The following is a 21,508-nucleotide window of genomic DNA, read 5'->3' on the forward strand; positions in this document are numbered from 1 at the left end:
GACGTCATGTCTTGACAACCATGCAATATCGTAAACCATATTCAACACTCATTCTCCATTAGGTAGAGTGACGTAATACACCTAGGATAAGCAATATGCTAACAATATTGCCTGCTGTCGAACCAAATGAATGAAACCTGCTAGAAGAGAATAGAATACATGATTTTATTCCATTGAAAAAGCGTCCTGTATGTATAATAATAAGCCATGTTATTCATTTATGAGAAACAGCCTGTTTGTGGAACTCCACATCAGCAAACCATCTGCGATTCTTCCTCAGAGTGTCCCAGAAAGTCGGCGGTGAGTCTAGGGTATGCACAGATCCGAGTGGAGGCAGGGAAAGAGGGAACGGATGGAGCAGACCTGTCGTCCATCACTTCGATGATGAGCACTGTGATGAAAGCAGCCCAGCTGAACGGAGGGGTGGAGGTTTCCACCAAACCCCCCAACAAGACTTCTAGTAAGAGCCCCAGTGCCAGCCGGTACAGCAGGAAGAGTCAGGTATATATAGAGCCTCGGGCACTCACATACACTAACCAGCTTGGCTCAGCCATGTTGCTCGTGCTCAGAAACTTCCATATAAACTGTCAGAGGGGGAAAAAAGTTCTGTCTAGCACAATAGATTTGTCCTGTGGCTTCTACGAAGCATTTCCTTTCACAAAAGGTTCCAAGTCAAATGCTACAACAATGAACTATTTAAAATAACCCTTAAGTGACTTTACACTCACATGCAAAGCTTTTTAATTCACTTTCATAGATGTTCTTGTTTGTTCCTTTAAAGCCTATGAAGCCTATCAGCATGCTTCTACTGATTACATTTACACCACTTAAAGGGGAACTGAAGGCAAATTTTTTATTATCAAAATTCTATTTCTCTCATTTTGTTAAATATCGGAATGCATTTTTGATCGCTATTTTGTCGCTGCTATAGCAAGTTATGAGTGTTTGAAATATGCTCTGTAATATATCAGTCCGTATGTCAAAGCAATGGCCGTAAACGAGATCCGTTGAGACCTGTGCGAGACATCGTAGGACGGAAGTAAAACGTACAGCGGAAATCAAAGTCACCAACATCTGCCAACGTTGTCAAAAGACGCGCGCTCTCTTTTGAATGCTGACGTAATCAAGCCGGGAGTTTTGTTTGTTTTGATAGCAATCAGGAAAGTTTGAAAAAAGTAGGCAGTAATCGTCATTTAAACTCGTTTTTGTGCAATATTTCGTTTGGAAAACAGTTTTCAAAACGGCGGCACTGACACCTGGCTGATACTTCATGTTTCAAAGTCTCGCACAAGTCTCGTGAAGATCGCGCGGATAAACGACGCCTGCCGTGGACCAAACGAACTAAATTCAACACGGCTAAAAACCGAATAGGCCGATTAAGTATAATATTTAATTGCAATTAGTTGCCAATACGAGTCACGATATAAGGTTACTAAAACCGAAAACGTAATTGAATAACACATTAATTAAGAAATAAAGCAAGTTTAAAAATGATTTCAGTTCTCCTGTAATTCAGCCCTACATTGGGCTTTTGTAAACTCTGAGATAAGTCAACTCAGCCAAACATCAAAATCTGATGGAGGTGATGTAACCATGGAGAAGGAACTATTTTAGGCCACACATATCTTTACATGTAAACATACAGGAAGGCACCAGGTGGTCAGAACAGGACCAGTTTTAAAAAGTGATACAACTGATGTTTCTTTGTTGGAGCTGGCATAATTTTTAGCACTTTTTTTTATTTTTTTTGTCACATGACCTGTCCGGTTGCGGTGTCGAGGGCAAATGGAAAAACCAAAACGGTGTTGAAAATGGGGAAATTTCTTGTAGGTGAATAAATATCTCTCATCTCATTATCTGTAGCCGCTTTATCCTGTTCTACAGGGTCGCAGGTAAGCTGGAGCCTATCCCAGCTGACTACGGGCGAAAGGCGGGGTACACCCTGGACAAGTCGCCAGGTCATCACAGGGCTGACACATAGACACAGACAACCATTCACACTCACATTCACACCTACGGTCAATTTAAAGTCACCAGTTAACCTAACCTGCATGTCTTTGGACTGTGGGGGAAACCGGAGCACCCGGAGGAAACCCACGCGGACACGGGGAGAACATGCAAACTCCGCACAGAAAGGCCCTCGCTGGCCACGGGGCTCGAACCCGGACCTTCTTGCTGTGAGGCAACAGCGCTAACCACTACACCACCGTGCCACCCCGTGAATAAATATAAGAATCTTAATATGCTGAAACTAACACATTTAGAGAGCAGTATTTAAATATGGCTCACTTTAAGGCAGTGTGTAATGCTATATAACTCTGTGTAACCCCCTAAGGGAGTAAAGCTAAAGGCAGCAACCTCAAATCCAGGGTAAGACTTAAAGGTTGAGAAATAAAACTAAGATTTATGAGTATTTGGGTGGCATGCTGGTGCAGTGATTTGCATGGTCACCTTCCAGCATGAAGGTTCTGGGTTCAAACCTGCCAGTCGAATGGGGCTATTCCATGTGGAGTTTGCGTATTCGCCCCATACCTGTGTGATTTAACCCCCGGGGTGTTCAGGTTTCCTCCCACAGTCCAAAGACATGCAGATTCAGGCCCTGTCCACACGGCAACGGATTCAGGTGAATCTGATAAAATTGTTTATCGTTTCGGCCTGGCGTCCACACGGCACCGGCGTTTTGGGTGCCCCAAAACGAAATCTTTTGAGAACGGGTTCCAGAGTGAAAAAATCTGGCAACGGCGCCGTTGCGAAGTCATCTGGATGAGTAGAACGGATTTGTTTACGATGACGTCACAACCACATGACAATCCCACCAGCAAAAATAGGGAAAAAAAAAGGAGTGATCTCGCCTCTTCAGATGTTGGTTTAAGTCCGACAATACATTCCTCAAAAAGGGCATAGAAGAACAAAGTAATCCATCAACGTGTAGCATTCAATTTATTCCGGACCATTCAAGAATTCTGGAGGATCTCAGAATGTTGGCGTACCGGCTTCCATCTACCCCCGTTCATTCCTCTTTCCGCATCTTTCGTTTTACACTACTGATTAATAATCAAAACTTTGTGGCTAATGCTACAGAAGAAGGGGTTTATGCGCATGCGTCTACTTCTTCTATTGTTCTGGTTTCTCCGATGGGACCGTCTTACAGCGCACGTAGAGGTGTGGCATGTGTATTGCATCGTTTTCAGCAAGCATTGTGTTGCCATATGAACCTGATATTTTACTGATCCGTTGCCCATGTGGACGCGATATTTAAAAAAAAAAAATCTCATTGCCGTTGTCGTGTGGATGTAGCCTCAGTCAACTGTCTACTCTAAATTGCCCATAGGTGTGACTAGAGGAGGGTGTGTGTGAATGAAGTTAGTCATGGCCTAATGGTTAGAGAAGCAGCTTAGGGACCAAAAGGTTGCCAGTTTGATTCCCTGGATCAGCTGGAATGGCTGAAGTGCCCTTGAGCAAGGCACTTAAAGGGGAACTGGAGTCATTTTTAAGCTTGCTTTATTTCTTAATTAACATGTTATTCAATTACGTTTTGGGTTTAGTAACCTTATATCGTGACTCATATTGGCAACTAATTACAATTAAATATTATACTTATTGGCCTGTTCGGTTTTTAGCCATGTTGAATTTAGTTCATTTGGTCCACAGCAGGCGTCGCTTATCCACGCGATCTTCACGAGATTTGTGCGAGACTTCGAAACATGAAGTGTCAGCCAGATCAGTGCTGCCATTTTGAAAACTGTTTTCCAAACGAAATATTGCACAAAAACGAGTTTAAATAACGATTACTGCCTGCTTTTTTCAAATTTTCCTGATTGCTACCAGAACAAACAAAACTTCCGGCTGGATTACATCAGCATTCAAAAGAGGGCGCGCGCGTCTTTTGACTACCCCTGTGTCCGAAATCTCTCCCTACTCACTATATAGTTGTTAGGACTAGGACTGTTTTGGCCTCTAGAGGCCGCTGTTATTTCCTTTTCATGTCGTGTTTATTTTGGCCTCTAGAGGCCGCCACTGTTCCTGTGTCTTGTGTTTGTGTTAATTGCCTAATTATCTTCACCTGTGTCCTTAATTAGTTTGTCTATTTATACCCCTGAGTTCAGTCCTCTTGTCACGGAGTCTTTGTGCTGTTATGTTTATCTCCAGTTTCCTTTGTACTATGTTTTTTGATCTTCTTAGCTTTTGAATTTTTGCACTTTGCTTTTCTTTTGGATTATACTCTTTGGTTTTTTTTTTGTCTTTTGTTTTACCCTGTATATAGTGTATATAGTTTAAATAAACCTTTTGATTCTTTTTCTACTTCCGCCTCACGCCTCTGCATTTGAGTCATCCCCCTGGTGGCCTAGTGGGGGTTTGCTGGATTATCACACCAACGAACCAGGTTCGAATCCCAGCAAAACCCTAACAGAAAGACTCCGTCATGACCGACTCAGCAGAGGCTGCTTCAACTGTCTACCCGGCCAACCTTCAGGGAATTATGGCAGCTTTGACACGCTTCGGAGCGACCATGGACGCTCATGGACGTACGCTCACCAGCCAACGTGAGGCCCTCGCTCGCCACGAGGAACTGCTTCAGCAAATTGGGAAAACCCTGGCACAGCTGACATCTCTGCCTGCATCTCCTGCTCCTGATCCAGTTCCTGCTCCTGATCCAGTTCCTGCTCCTGATCCAGCTCCCACTCCTGCTCCAGTGCCTCCTGCAATGCTGCCTTCTTCACCTCGCGAACCCAGCCTTCCTGCACCACAGAGGTATGACGGCAAGCACAGTGAGTGCCGAGAGTTCCTTACCCAGTGTCAACTCACCTTTGAGCTTCAGCCTACCACCTACACTACGGATCGCCGCAAGATTGCCTTTGTGATCACCTTATTAGCTGGTAAGGCGCGAGCCTGGGCTACTGCTATCTGGCAAAGACAGGGACCTGAGTGCTTTGATTTCCAGCTGTTTTCTGAAGAGATGCTTCGGGTCTTCGATCAGGCAGACATCAGTACCGACGCAGCCCGAAAGCTCATGTCCATCCGGCAAGGAGGAAGCGTCGCAGATTACGCCATCTCGTTCCGAACACTCGCAGCAGTAAGTGGATGGAACGAGACTGCCCTGGTGTCAGCCTTCCACCATGGTCTGTCTGACCCCATCAAGGACGGTCTGGCCTCTATTGGATGCCCAAGTGACCTCGAAACCCTCATCTCACATGCTATTCGTCTGGACAACAGGATGAGAGAACGCCACCAAGCCTTGAGCCCCCCCAGCCTCCCTACCTCTACCTGGAGACCGTCTACCTCCTTCAGTGACTGTCCAGAACCCATGCAAGTGGGTCGTACTCGCCTCTCCGCATCTGAGAGGGAGCGCAGAAGGAGGGACAAGTGCTGCATCTACTGTGGCAAGCCTGGTCACTTCCGAGCATCATGTCCCGAACTCTTGGGAAAAGGACCGCCCCGTCCAGCCGAGGGAGGGTTGTGACGGGGCCTACCCTCTCTCCCGGACTCCCTGGCCAAGGAATCTACATCCCGGTCTCCATCTCCTGGGGTGAGTCTGTCCACTCTTGTCAAGCTTTGATAGACTCAGGGGCGGCTGGGAACTTTATGGATATTCACTTCGCCCAAAGCATCAATATTCCGACTGCACCTCTTGAAGTCCCACTGTCTGTGTCTGCCCTCGATGGCCAAGCGTTAGGTGATGGAAGAGTCACCCAAGTTACTTCTCCAGTCTTCCTCCAGTCTCAAGGTCACAAGGAAGAAATATCCCTGCACCTGATTCCTTCACCTGAGTTCCCAGTTATTCTAGGCCTTCCTTGGCTTACTCGCCACAACCCTCGCATAGACTGGGTAACAAGCCAGGTTGTGGAATGGGGCCCTGCATGCCATGCCTCTTGTCTGCTCTCTAGCTCTCCTGTGTCTCCTGCCGAGCCCCCTGATCTCACCGAGTTATCTCAAGTTCCCACAGAGTACTGGGATCTCAAGGAGGTATTCAGCAAGAGCAGGGCCGCCGTTCTTCCTCCGCACCGGGCCTACGACTGTGCCATCGACTTGCTCCCTGGGACTACCCCTCCTCGTGGCAGACTGTTTTCACTCTCTCAGCCAGAACGCAAGGCCATGGAGGAATACCTCAAAGACGCCCTGGTCTCTGGGTTTATTCGACCCTCCACTTCACCTGCTGGAGCCGGCTTCTTCTTTGTCGGCAAGAAGGATGGGGGGCTCCGACCATGTATTGATTACAGGGGCCTGAATAAGATCACTGTGCGCAACCGATATCCCCTTCCGCTGATGTCCACAGCTTTCGACCTGCTCCAAGGCGCCACCGTCTTCACCAAGTTGGACCTACGGAACGCATACCACCTCATCCGTATCCGACAGGGAGACGAGTGGAAGACTGCCTTTAACACCCCGTCTGGGCACTACGAATACCAGGTGATGCCCTTCGGACTCACCAACGCACCAGCTGTTTTTCAGGCCCTAATCAACGACGTCTTAAGGGACATGATTAACCTATACGTTTTTGTCTACCTCGACGACATCCTTATCTTTTCCAAGACCGTGCAGGAGCACCGCCACCATGTCCGCCAGGTTCTCCAGAGGCTGCTACAGAACAATCTGTTCGCCAAGGCCCAGAAATGCGAATTTCATGTTCCCGAGGTCTCCTTTCTGGGATTTATTGTACGGACAGGCCAACTCCAAATGGACCCTGCCAAGACCCTGGCCGTCCGGGATTGGCCTACTCCCAAGTCCGTTAAGGAGGTTCAGCGGTTCTTAGGATTCGCTAACTTCTACCGCAAGTTCATCAGGAACTTCAGTTCTGTGGCAGCACCCATGTCAGACCTCACCAAAGAGACAGGTGGATCTTATGGCTGGTCTCCTCAGGCAGAAAAGGCGTTCAAAGACCTCAAGGACCGCTTCTGCACGGCACCCATTCTGGTTCTCCCGGACACCTCCCAACCATTCATCGTGGAGGTGGACGCCTCGGACAGTGGTGTCGGCGCGGTGCTCTCTCAACGTTCGGAAGGAAAACTGCACCCCTGCGCTTACTTCTCCCACCGCCTGAGTCCTGCTGAGTCCCGGTACGATGTGGGGGATCGAGAACTGCTAGCGGTCAAACTGGCCCTTGAGGAGTGGAGGCACTGGCTGGAGGGAGCACAACATCCATTCCTGGTTTGGACTGACCACAAGAACCTGGAGTACCTCCAGCAAGCCAAGAGACTGAACCCTCGACAGGCTAGGTGGGCCCTGTTTTTCAGTCGGTTTGACTTCACCCTCTCATACCGCCCCGGCTCCAAGAACACCAAACCTGACGCACTGTCCAGACTGTTCTCTGCCACTAACAGGGAGAATGAAGTCGGGCCTATTATCCCTGTGTCCCGGATTGTGGCCCCTGTCCGCTGGGGTATTGAGGAGGCTGTCCGACGAGCCCAACGCCAGGACCCCGGTCCTGGGATGGGGCCACCAGGCCTCTTGTACGTCCCACATCAAGCCCGGGCCAAGGTTCTCCAGTGGGGTCACTCTTCCCCTCTCACCGCCCACCCGGGAGCTCGGAGGACCCTGGACTTCCTGAAAAGACGCTTCTGGTGGCCTAACATGGAGAAGGAAGTAAGGTCATTTGTCCTGTCCTGTGAGGTTTGCACCAGAACCAAGAACCCACGACAGCGTCCCCAGGGTCTCCTGCATCCTCTGACCATTCCCCGGCGTCCCTGGTCCCACGTGGCAGTCGACTTTATCACGGGTCTCCCTGAGTCACAAGGTAACACGGTCATTTTGGTCTTAGTTGACAGATTCTCCAAGGCCTGCCGCTTCATACCACTGTGCAAACTCCCCTCTGCTCTTGAAACTGCGAAACTTTTGTTTAATCATGTCTTCCGAGTCTTTGGTCTTCCACAGGACATCGTCTCAGACCGAGGGCCCCAGTTCTCCTCCCGAGTGTGGCACGGGTTCTGCAAGGTCATCGGAGCCACTGCCAGCCTCTCCTCTGGGTTTCACCCACAGTCCAATGGTCAGACGGAGAGGCTCAACCAGGACCTGGAAACCACCCTGCGAGGCCTGGCTATGGATAACCCGACATCGTGGAGCACCTGGCTGCCATGGGCGGAGTACGCCCACAACACCCTGCAGTCATCGGCCACCAAGCTGTCGCCATTCCAGTGCCAATTCGGGTTCCAGCCACCTCTGTTCCCGGACCAGGAGGAGGACGCGGGGGTGCCCTCGGTCAACCAATATGTGAGACGGTGTCGCAAGACCTGGAGCAAGGTCAGGAAGACCCTCATACAGACCTCCAGAACCAACCAGACTCAGGCCAACCGCCATAGAAGACCTGCACACGCTTTCCGCCCTGGGCAGCGTGTTTGGCTGTCCACTAAGGACCTTCCACTGCGGGTGGAGAACCGCAAGCTTGCTCCTCGCTACATTGGCCCCTTCAAGGTGGTGCGCAGGGTGAACCCTGTCTCCTACCAGCTCCAGTTGCCCCGGACTCTGAGGATCAACCCCACTTTCCATGTTTCCCTGTTACGGCCCGTACTGACGTCTACGTATGCCCCTGCCCCTAGGAACCCCCCACCCCCCCCGCATCTTCCAGGGGCAGACTGTGTTCACTGTGAATCGCCTGCTTGACTCCCGCCGGGTCCGCGGCGGGTTGCAATATCTGGTGGACTGGGAGGGCTATGGTCCTGAGGAGCGCTGCTGGGTTCCTGCTCGGGATGTCCTTGATAAAGAACTATGTCGGGACTTCCATTCGGCCCATCCGGATCGCCCTGGGAACGTCAGGAGACGCTCCTAGAGGGGGGGGTCCTGTTAGGACTAGGACTGTTTTGGCCTCTAGAGGCCGCTGTTATTTCCTTTTCATGTCGTGTTCATTTTGGCCTCTAGAGGCCGCCACTGTTCCTGTGTCTTGTGTTTGTGTTAATTGCCTAATTATCTTCACCTGTGTCCTTAATTAGTTTGTCTATTTATACCCCTGAGTTCAGTCCTCTTGTCACGGAGTCTTTGTGCTGTTATGTTTATCTCCAGTTTCCTTTGTACTATGTTTTTTGATCTTCTTAGCTTTTGAATTTTTGCACTTTGCTTTTCTTTTGGATTATACTCTTTGGTTTTTTTTTTGTCTTTTGTTTTACCCTGTATATAGTGTATATAGTTTAAATAAACCTTTTGATTCTTTTTCTACTTCCGCCTCACGCCTCTGCATTTGAGTCATCCCCCTGGTGGCCTAGTGGGGGTTTGCTGGATTATCACACCAACGAACCAGGTTCGAATCCCAGCAAAACCCTAACAATAGTGAGGGCACCATATTGTAGTGCTGTCCGAAACCTTAGTGAGGATTATTTACACCCTATATAGTGCACTCAAAGTATCCCACAATGAATCACGAAAAGCAGTGTACAACCGATGGTCACTAACCAAAGCAATGTATCCCATCATGCATTGCGGTCACGCCAAAAGAAATCAAATTAAAAGTCTCATATTTGATTTAATAAAAGGCAGCCGGCAAGAAGAAAGTATTCAGCCTTGATTTTAAAACAAAACAAAACTGAAAGATGCAGGTGCTTTGTATTGATTAATGTGGGAAATGCGCTCAGTATAATATGGATTTATCACAAAATACATGCGTGTATTTATTATTTTGAAAACCAACCAGCCGACTGATCTGGCACGTTTTAATTGTGCGACAGTAATGACGTAAATACCAGCGCGACGGACTAGTGTCCGAAAGCGTTTTTTCATTTTACCAATGAGCTCACGATATAGTCCTCTATATAGTCATTCCCTATATAGGAAGTAGTGAACGAGTGAGTGATTTCAGACACGGAAGGTTGGCAGATGTTGGTCACTTTGATTTCCGCTGTACGTTTTACTTCCGTCCTACGATGTCTCGCACAGGTCTCAACGAATCTCGTTGACGGCCATTGCTTTGACATATGGACTGATGTATTACAGAGCATATTTCAAACACTCATAACTTGCTATAGCAGTGACAAAATAGCTATCAAAAATGCATTCCGATATTTAACAAAATGAAAGAAATAGAATTTTGATAATAAAAAATTTGCCTTCAGTTCCCCTTTAACCCCCAACTGCTCCCCAGGCTGCTCTGGGTGTGTTGTAGGGTTGGGCGGTATCCAAATTTTGATACCTTTAAACTGTCTGTGTTTTCCCGGGGTATACGGTATTACCAAGAAAAAAATATTTTGTTTCGGCCTACTGTGTAACGTGCGCCTATACCGGCGGACCTTGTCCAGACCTGCGCCTATGCCTCAAATGTACTATTTAAAAGCAGCATAGCGAATTGTGTGCATTGTGGTATGGATTAAGCAGCAAAGCGAATTTTGTGCATTGATGAATGGATTAAGAGATATTTCAAAGCATCACGCAACTCTTCCTTCATCTTGAAAATAGCATTCAGCTGTCGTTTACACATGTCTGCGTTGAAACGCCATTTGCAGCACTATTTCACCTACTCCATCAAAAAAAAGTGCACGATGAGCAGGATCATACCCTTTCAAGCATGGGAAATAAAAAAAAAGAAAAGAAAAAGAATCAACCAACACCCAAGTCCGTTTAGACTGCGCGATAAACCATATTCTTCAGCGCAAATGAGGCGAACCTAATTCAAATGCATGATAGCTGCACAAGGCAAAATCATATGGGCCCACATCATGCCATGGCGGGGAAATTAATAATCAAATGGCCTTACCTTGCTTAAAACGTTGTCTTGATCACATAACTCCTTACAATTATTCCACTTAAATCCATACGGTTTAACACACCCAACAAAGATAGCAAGCGCATTGCTAATTCCCACCAGAAACCTAACACTTTACGCTACGATGTTTTCTTCCGTTTCTTCAGTAGATGACATTTCAAACGTTTATTACCCACATCCCAAATGTCATACGTTATATTATTTTACCTTGTTGTTACTCATGTAACCTACTCAAAACACTCAGATTGGAGGTGTTCCCCTCTCGCGCCGTGATCGTCTTCTTACATACTTTACACACAGCTTCATCTGTGTTTGCTGGCTCTCCCTTTTCGTTTGGTTTGAAACCAAAATACTGCTACACTGCCGATGTTGTATTTTTTTTGCCACTAACTCGTTATCTTGACTTGCCATCTTTCAACCGCGGTCTCAGTCTCTTGCAAAGCTTTCTGTCAGACTCCAAATATCACGCAGGGTTGCCATGGTAACGACATAAACAACCCTGCACGCAATGAGAACTTCTTTAGGAAATTGATAGAATTAGTGAAAATACGATCACACAGTTATTCGGGATGATCTTCAATTTATTATTTTATATTATGACCTCATGTACTCCATATTTATTTAGATATTATATATTTTTTTTAAATGATGGTAATGAGACCGATACCGTTGGTACTTTTGGATACCTCGGGATACCTTCTTACCGTAATACCGCCCAACCCTAGTGTGTTGTACGTTGCTCTGGATAAGAGCGTTTGCTAAATGCCTGTAATGTAATGTCATGTGAGTGTGAATGGCTGTCTGTCTCTCTGTGTTAGAACTTTGATAGACTGGTGACTTGTCCAGGTTGTGCCCCGCCTCCTATCCGAAGTCAGCTGGGATTGGCTCCAGCTCCACCACTAGGGCTGGGTATCACAGTCAATTTCCTAGATCGATTCGATTTCGATTCTTAGGGTTTTAAATTGATTAATCACGATTCGATTCGATTCAATCTGAATCAATTCAGTCTGCTCTTAAATAATGAAAATATCTCCATACAATACGTTGCAAAATACACATCTTTATTTTGTAAATTTGACAGTTCACATGTAACTGAGCTCTGCTTGGCATATCTTGCAAACTACCTTGGTTTTATCAAGCTCTTTGTCCTTTGTCGTTTTAAATTTGAAGTGATTCCACACGTCAGATTTCATTTGAGACGGCTTGCCGAGCGGTGTTTTCCCTGCCTCAGCCATGGCTCTGGCCTCAGCCATTTTGTGTGCGTGCTTGAACGTCACGACGTACGACTGCGCAGCTGCGTCATCACGCACGAGACGGCTGAGGGAGGAAAATCACACAACACACGAGATTGTGTTGTGGGAAAAAAAAAACCAAACTCGATCTCATCCCCTGTGAATCGATAGTGTGAAATTTAAATGAAATCGATCCAAAATCGATTAAATCGATTTTTTTTACCCAGCCCTATCCACCACAACCCTGAATGGATAAGCAGTATAGAAAATGAATGATAAAATTATTATTATTATTATTATTATTATTATTAAGGAGAAAAGCTTGCAAGCTAGCCAGTATAATTGGATAAAATCCAGAATGGTAATACCATTTCTATGGGTTCACTGAACTGCTTATTTCTTCTCAGTTCAGTACAAAATGTGTTCTAGACAGAACATGTTCTATATAAAAATGTGTGCTTGTGTATGCACATGCATTTGTTACCCAGACTATAAAGTCATTAACCAGATATACGTAGTAGGAGGTGGATAATGACGGTGTTCTATGCTGGTGTCTGGTATTTCAAACGTGCAAGTGAGCTCAACAGATATATGAGATGTCCATCAGAGTAGCAGCTTGGCAAGAGTCTCGCAGCTGATACGCAGCATACGGGCACAGATAAACCATAGGCGTCAGCTGGAATGATACAGCATTGCTTTTGTATTGTTCACTTGACCAGTAGCAGGTGTGTGTGTGTGTGTGTGTGTGTGTGTGTGTGTGTGTGTGTGTGTGTGTTTTTCTGCATTGAGAGTGGGGAGGATGACGCAGGTGAGTGTGTGCGTGTTCATGCAGACAGTGTGTCCTCGTGAGTTGAAGCAGAAGGACACATGGTCCTCAGCCCCTCAATCCTCCTTTTGTACCCGAAGCTCATCATCACATGGTGCCGATTAAAGCGTGCACTTCAGGCCTGGAAGTGCCCTCATGTGGGGATAACAGGTGTTAATTCTGACCCCTTGGTCCCCACTAGTCCTTTAAACTCATCTCAGTGAAATGGATCAGAGGTGGACAAAGTACCCAACTTCATTACTTAAGTCAGAGTACAGATCCCACTGGTCAAATGTGACTCTGATACAAGTGAAAGTTGTACGGTCAAATTTTTACTAAGTTAAAGTACTGAAGTACTTGCTTTTAAAAATACTCAAGTATTAGAAGTACATTTTCTTCACCGCGTTGTTATATTATTGACACAATGCTTATTAAACCTAATGCCTCTGAAGCAACCGACTAGATTTACTGACTAGCTTGTAGAACCTGTAGAATAAACGCCTTTAAACACAGATTTCTACTTTCTGTTTATTTGGCAAGATTACGTTAAAACGTATTTCTGAAAGGACTTCAGATAAGTTAACGTTATGTTCGCGTAACTCCATTTTTACATGCGAACTAACAGCGTCCAAGTTAACTAGCTACGTGTAAACGTTAGCCGTGGACAAGGCTACTGCAGCTTGGCGAGCAAATCCATAGAAAGTCATTTGACTAACCAGACTGCATAGCTATTGCAACATTATCGCTAGCTCTAAAAGCACAGACAACTTCATTACAAGCTTTCTCTTGGAATAAAACGTTTATTTAGATCAATATGCTTCCGCAAGTTGGGCGGCGAGCTTTTGTAGGCCATGATGTGGGTCATTTTAGGCGAACAAAACAAACAATTAAAACGAAATGACTCTTTAATCTGTACAGAAAACTGAAACATGGGTTCTAGGTATAGCCATGGGCGTATGTGCATTCCCCAGAAGAACCGCCTCCTTCCATTCTGCCATCAACTGATCTAGTTCAGATATTTTTGCTGAGAAATCACTGAACTTGATTTTATACAGTCTATAGATGTGACGTGACCCTAGTAATTACTAATCGGCTGTCTCAGTGTCACCTGCGAAAAAAAGATCACGTTTTAGAAAAGAAAAGAAAAAACATCCATTTTCAAAGCTGCTTCATAGTAATGAGTAACGAGGACCTTGATAGAAATGTAGTGGAGTAAAAAGTACCAATATTTGTCTTTCAAATGTAGTGAAGTTTAATACTTGAGTAAAGTACAGATACTCAAAAAGTGTCCTTAAATACAGTACTCAAGTAAATGTACTTCGTTACTGTCCACCTCTGAAATAGATGAATGGATAAACACAGGTTTGAACATGCATTTTCAAACTATTAGATAGTAGGAATGGTATAATCATTAAAATTAGCATTTTAGTTACTTATGAGTTTTATACTTTGACTGAAAGTAATAGCATTTGTATCATGTAAATCATGGAAGATGAAACTGCCTTCAACTGAAGTTTTGACTTAAGTAAAGAATATTATAAGGAGGCAGTGGCAGTTCTATCATAAAGGTTTCGTATGCATTTGCATTTTTATTTATTCTTCTTGCCACTAGATTTTACATTCCTCGTTATCTGAGATCTTTAAAGGGCATATTCTGGACCAATTTTGTGTTGTTTTTTTTTTGTTTGTTTTTTTTATATGAAAGTATGTCCCTTTTACACACTCATCCAGAAGGGTAATTTTGCACAAGGCCATCTGTCTACAGCAGAAAAAAATAAAATGACAAAACGCTTCTGGAAAAATCCCAAGGGAGTCTGGAGCCAGACTCGTGACGTCACCTGCGGAAGTGCCAGCAGGCTGCGCGAGCTTTGCACGGTTTCAGTGCACAGCCTGTGTAGACCAAGCGCTCCCGTTTCTCTCTCATTGTCCGGTCTTTTGGGAAACGATGAGTACTAATCCTATCAAGATTGGTGTTGCTACACCCTTCTACGATACATCTGTTAACCATTTTAATAATTACGTTATCATGTTGAAGAAATTTGCAGAAAACCACCAGGTCGTTTTCTCAGAAACAAACCAGCGCTTACGTAGGATTCAGAAGGAGGCGTCCCGCAGATAACGTCACGAAAATCAATGTTTCCCAGGAAATTCAAATGCCAAGTTTTTTCAGAGGCGGACCAATTCGCCTCAAATGGCTCGATTTCAACTGAATTTTTCTGGTATTGTGCAAGGTAAAAAAAAATGCAGAGAATGTAGAATGTTACAGATATTTGATCAAAGTTTAATATAAAATAGGAGAATTACATTGATCTTGCTCCTAAACAGGGACGGATCCAACCCAAGAATCTGACAGATACACATTTGCAGAAATATTTTCACTAATTTTACCAGATCGCTATGGATTTTCACAGGAGCATAGAGTATACCGAACCCTTTCCGAAGAGGGCAGCCATAGCCCGCTATGATCGCGGCTCGGCCTGCTGACACCCCCCCCCCCCCCCCCCCCCCCCCCGGCACTAGTGCGACTCGCTGAAAGCTTTAATATGAGCCCTGGCTCCAGCCGCGCGCACACAGGGATTTAAAAATTCATAACTCAGCCACTGAAAGTCCTAGCTCCCCGAGACCTTTCGAAACAGCTGAGGCACGGTCTGCTACAACCGTGGCTCAGCCCGTTATTCGTGGCAAATTTCAAATTTCGACCTCTTTCTGGAGCATTTTATTGGTTTGACCTAGATCCATTGTCTCAGGTCACACTATACAAAGCATCATGAGAATACAGGTAATTAGGTCAGGTGAGCATTACCACTTACCACAGGTGGTCGGATCCTGAACCATTGGTCTGTTGGTTGAGCCTGGCCCATGTAGTCGGCTAGCGGTAAAGTAAACAAACGCTCCGTGACCGATGCCAAGTGGTGCACATATATTCCTGACCGATGCATCTGCATCTGTTGCATTGGTCTGGATCCATCCCTGTTAAAGAAGATTTGAATTCTGACTTTTTTTTTTTCCCATTTGTCTACACATAAATATAAGTTGAAAAGTATTTAAAGAGTAAAACTTGTCCTGAAAGCCTTCTTAAAGCAGATACACAGAACCTTTATTTTTAAATACATTTCTAAGTTGATAGTATCTCCATCCTTGAATCTTGCATGCTGCATAAATGGGAATAAAAAAGTATATATTTTTGAGAGTTAAAATCGACCGCAAAGTTGGCATTCGAGCTGCCCCGCTGAGCCAGCCAGCCCTGAGTGCGTGACGTCACAGTAGGAACCGGTTTTAAGGCCGAGGCCTTTTACAGCTATAGACCAAAGTCATATAAATAAAAATTGATGGTGAAAGTAATAAATACCGTCACCGACTTGCTCAACTAAGACTGATTTGACTTCACTGATTGTGGGTTGACTCTCATTAAAACAGGATAGGTGTTATAACTTATGCAACACACATGTACATGCATGCATTTTCACTGATAAAATGTAAAAGGCTAATTAAATAATCAGATGAACTGAGACAATCGCATTCTGAAGCAAATTAAATAATCTCATACCGGTCACTTAAATACACAATACAAGTTATATGTATTTAGGGTTGTTTTACAATCAGGGTACAAAGTTTGTGTCACAGGGGTCCAAAATTCAAATTGATTCAAACTGGTTCTTGTACCAGTTTTTAAGTGAAGGACAAGTTAAAGAACAGATTTCAGGTAATTTTTTGACACGTGTGTATGGTAGTTTTGTGTAATTTGCTATAAGATAAAGAAGATTAAGTGTAGCTTTAAAGTGCTGATGACACGTTTTTGACGTCTTTGGCGATGTTTTATAACATAAAAAGTAATTCCCGATGATCCATATATTAATTCACGAAGGCGCCTATTTTACAAGTTATGATAAACGCGGTTATTTGGGCAAATTTGACGGGGCTGCAGCACCCAGGAGACGAAAGAGGAGGAGGAGCTATATGACGTCAGCGAAAGAACCTTCCTCCTAACTTACCAGTTTGTTGTTGATGCGACAGGTGTTCAGTTTGTCATTATTAGTATTATTATTATACATTATTATATATATATATATATATATATATATATATATATATATATATATATATATATATATGTGTTATTATGCTTTCACGTTGTGTTGCCGGCTTTTGCTCCAAAACCCACAAGGATGGGGTAAGTTTATTCAAGTTTCCCAGAGATCCCGAGCTGGATGCGAAGTGGGTGAAGCAAGTCAGGCGCACTCGTGACAAGTGGGAGCCCTCACCAACATCCGTTCTGTGCTCTGAACACTTCGATTTGGATTGTTTTGACACCCTTCCCAGCTTAAAAGAATCTCTTGGATGTTCAGTTCAGCACAAACGTGTGTTACTACCATCAGCAGTGCCTACACAGTGTTGCCAGATTGGGAGGTTTCCCGCCCAGTTGAGCGGTTTCAAGTGCATTTTGGTGGGTTTTGAACATATTTTGGGCTGGAAAACGTCAGCAGTATCTGGCAACAGATACTGCTGAAGTTTTCCAGCCCAAAATATGTTCAAAACCCACCAAAATGCACTTGAAACCGCCCAACTGGGCAGGATTCCTCCCAATCTGGCAACACTGCCAGTATTCCGGAGGGGGTCTACTAGTAGCTATGCCGGATCCAAAGACTGTCCTCCTGTCAGAACATGTGTTGTGAAACGACATAAGATAAAGGTACGTAGAGCTATAGATTCTACATGATAATCATAAATGTAATCATAAAGTTGGCGTGATATCAGTCATGTATTTGCTTGTGAAAGCTTGCGGCTTTCATGTAACTGCCGCCTAGCAACGAGAGGCAAAGGGTAAAGAGGGTAGGCTATCATAGATTCTATTCGGAAGAGATCAACACAATTCGAGACTCCCAGAAGAGGAAGAGCTACCACTAGAGAGTTCACCGGCGTTTTCATGCGCCATTTCCATTGAGTAGAACCAGAGTAGAACAGCCAGTGAACCGCAGCGTGTTCTCCCGCTGACGTCACAACATGGCCGCGAGCCACGGACCCAGTTTTCTTGCGCTGTGCAATTAAAAGTTGGATATTTGCGTAACAACAGCTTCTTTTCACGTAATTATAACAGAAATCTAACATGTTTGCCATGTTGTATAGTTTATTTAAGAAATTGCATAGAGTCATTTTCGTGTCATCAACACTTTAAGCAGGGATGGGAGAAACAAATGAAGTGATTCTCGGAGAGGACATTTTTTTTTTTTTGACAATTCAGAATCCACTACTTCCATAGTGCTTTTAAATATAAGGCTGTAAGCTTTGTGTTAGTTGTCTCTAATATTTATGTCCCATTATCTTGACCACATTTTAGGATGAAAATAATCATTTTAGATATATTATTTTATATTGAAAAATTAGCTGTCTCGGAGAGGACATTTTTTTGACACAATTGCATACTAATTTGATCAAAATAGTCTGAAAACTTACTGGCATTCAACATTAAAACTTAACTATGTTTCCAATGATACGGAACCAAATATGTGTTTTATGGTATAAAGAATGATGTAAGTGCATCCCTTTTGGAGCTACCTGTGGTCAAAAAAGCACTTTTTCTAAATGACACGAGTAATTTTGCTAAATATGACACATATTGCCATACATTCACCAAAAATAACGTTATCACCAAATTTTTTTTTTGCATGGTAAATAGAGCTATCACAGGGCTACAATAAACAACCAAGTTTATTTAGTCAAGCGTTTTGATATTGAAGATAATAAGTGTTAAATGTGATTTTTAGCTTGCGTACCCTGATTGTAAAACAACCCTTAATCTAAATGCAGGTAACCAAAGGAAAGTCGCTTCTTACCTGTCTGTGTTCTCGCTTCTTGAAGGCCGATCTTGTGGCCGATTTGTTTTGAAACAATCTGACTTTCAGTTGTTCGTTCATTCACTTCTTCCACGTAAGGGCGAGATATTGCTACTGAGGCAAGCATATCCAGCAGAAAAATCAGATGACTGGTCCACTCATTCTCCATTTTCTCCATACTGAGTACTCTGCGATTACTGCTGGGCTCAGGCAATTACTAAAACCCGGGACGGGACGTCACCGGTTTTAGCAACAACCGCAGGGAAGTCACTGCCTGAGTGATAATATGTCCCGTCCCGTCCCATTCTGTTCCAGGTTTTAGCAACAACCCTCGGCTCACACTCCGGGAGAACTGGTGCAACTGAACTTACTTTCTTTTTCTTGTAGTTTTCTTTTCCTTTAATTGTTGATCCTGCACCCTCTTTCAATACGGGCTTATAGCCAACGCTCCTCAACAGATCAGAGGTTTCGTACGAGTCTTCAGTAAAATGTGCAGAGCAGAGGAGAGACCACTTCATAGGCGCCCAATGTGCCTGTGAATTTCTCGCAAAACGCGTCCAAATCTTTGCAGTTTGAACATTCCACGAATGCAACGTAAATCCACCTTCTGTTGTGTTGCTGCACCGGCCAGCAACACATCTACATGGTATGGCGATAAATTAGCTCAAAATGGAAGCTCGAAGTTCCAGTTAGCTCTGTTTTAGTATAGTGGAAATGGTGATGAGACCGATTAGCCTTCCTGCGGTGACGTCACAGATGTCAGGGTCATTCACTCAGACGGCTACTGATATGCATCATTTTAATCGTAAAAATTACTTAATTTATTGTTAATGCTTAAAACTATTCTTATGCCATTCTTGAGGTTTCAAGGCATTTATAAACAAAAAGTGAGGCCATGGTTCTGCGTATCTCCTTTAAGTAGTGGTTTATTGAGAAAAAAGGGTGACCTTATGGTCTCTCTCTTGCTCGCTTGCTCAGGCTTCTCTTATTTTTTGGAGAAATCAGAAGTGGCTTATGGTACATTGTCTGGATTAACTTTGCATCAATCAGCATGCATTAATCAGCATACACAAACTGTGTGTAGAGGACCTGTTCAGCTCAGACATGATCGTCTCTCTCACTCACACACACACACACACACACACACACACTGACAAGTGACCCAGCAAGTATAACAGTTCCAATTTTTCCATCTTAAACTAAAATAAATAAAACATGGAAAAGTAAATAGTATATATTTGGAGAATGTAAAAATGTAATGATTAGCTTTGAGGCCTTGGCTCTTTTGAATCCTTTTCAGTTTGCTATTTGATCTGTGATTGCAAGTCACTATAACTAGCAACTCCTTTTTTTTTTTTTTTTTATAAACTCTTACAGCAGAACAACAGCACCTCTCATCACACAGAGTTGCCAGAATTGTATATTTTGTTACGGATAAATATGGGAATATACCAAATAAGTATTTTTAGAACTGAATCAAAGAATTTAAGCTTCTTTGAAGGATTTGGCCCAAGAGCAACCAGTAAAAACGTAAAAAAAATGGCTGCTCTCAGATCCTAAAGCTTTCTAAATAAGTGTTTTATTTAAAGACAGTGATGCTTTATAATGGGGCGGCACGGTGGTGTAGTGGTTAGCGCTGTCACCTCACAATAAGAAGGTCCGGGTTCGAGCCCCGTGGCCGGCGAGGGCCTTTCTGTGTGGAGTTTGCATGTTCTCCCCGTGTCCGCGTGGGTTTCCTCCGGGTGCTCCGGTTTCCCCCACAGTCCAAAGACATGCAGGTTAGGTTAACTGGTGACTCTAAATTGAGCGTAGGTGTGAATGTGAGTGTGAATGGTTGTCTGTGTCTATGTGTCAGCCCTGTGATGACCTGGCGACTTGTCCAGGGTGTACCCCGCCTTTCGCCCGTAGTCAGCTGGGATAGGCTCCAGCTTGCCTGCGACCCTGTAGAAGGATAAAGCGGCTAGAGATAATGAGATGAGATGAGATGCTTTATAATATAAGCCTTCTAACCCTGAAACGATCCTGCGACTTGACCTGATAAAGCTGGTGAAGTTGTTTTAGGAGAAGTGTTGCACACAGTTTTTGAGCAGTGAACAATTTATTTTTGAGATGCTGATGGTGTGTATCATTTTCTGTTGGTTTGATGTGAGTTGGCCTTTATCCTGTGGGTCTGTATGTTACTGGAGGGAAAACCTATATAGCATACGAGTCACAGTATCTGAAGTGCTCATGTTCTTGATTGTGTGATTTTGTTCTGGAGTCGTGTGTGTTTGCGATGGCATGGTGTGCAACTTGGATGCGGCCTTGTGGGAGTGCAGTAAGAGTCGAGCAGGGCTACACACCGAACTCCGAGTTAATGATCTGCTCTACTGTCAACATTAGTGGGAGGGAGCACAGGGTGTTGGGTTACAATGATCTGCCACTCAAGGTGAAAGAGGAACACGCGCACACATTTGACACACATTCGCACAAATGTACCTTTAACTTGTTTTAGCCACATATTGGAAAATGGACCATTCCTGTGAAAAGAATCTGGTTGAAACAAAAGTAAGATGTAAAGTAAGAGAGTTGCATAGTACACAGTACCATTCTAAAGTTTGGATGCACTTTCTAATTCAATGCCATTACTTTATTTTTATGAATTAAACGACACTTCTTCATGTCTTAAAGTAATGATGGATGTCGTTTCTCTTTACTTAGTCGAGCGGTGTTTGACATAATCTGGATTACTACAGTTGTGGTGTTGAATAGGGCTATTTACTGTATTTTTATTATTTACTATTTACTGTTTGATCTCAAATGCATTAAGAAGGCAAGAAATTGCACTAATTAACTTTTGAAGAGACACATCTGTTAATTGAAAAGTATTCCAGGTGACTACCTCATGAAGCTGGTTAAGATAATGCCAATAGTGTGCAAAGCGTCATGAAGGTAAACGTTGGCTACTTTGAACAATCTA

The 21,508-nt window shown here is 44.2% G+C and overlaps 1 protein-coding gene across 4 annotated transcripts in view; it reads left to right on the forward strand.

The window, feature by feature from the left end:
* Window positions 1–21,508, forward strand: part of rreb1a (ras responsive element binding protein 1a) — a 127,947-nt gene that overhangs the window by 73,729 nt on the left and 32,710 nt on the right. For all 4 annotated transcript variants that reach the window (XM_060922492.1, XM_060922493.1, XM_060922491.1 and 1 more), the window contains one exon: window positions 281–501. In XM_060922492.1, coding sequence (XP_060778475.1) covers window positions 281–501 — 221 coding nt within the window. The remainder of the gene's footprint in view (window positions 1–280; window positions 502–21,508) is intronic.

The sequence above is a fragment of the Neoarius graeffei genome, chromosome 5 (genome assembly GCF_027579695.1).
Source record: "Neoarius graeffei isolate fNeoGra1 chromosome 5, fNeoGra1.pri, whole genome shotgun sequence".
Lineage (NCBI taxonomy): Eukaryota > Metazoa > Chordata > Actinopteri > Siluriformes > Ariidae > Neoarius > Neoarius graeffei.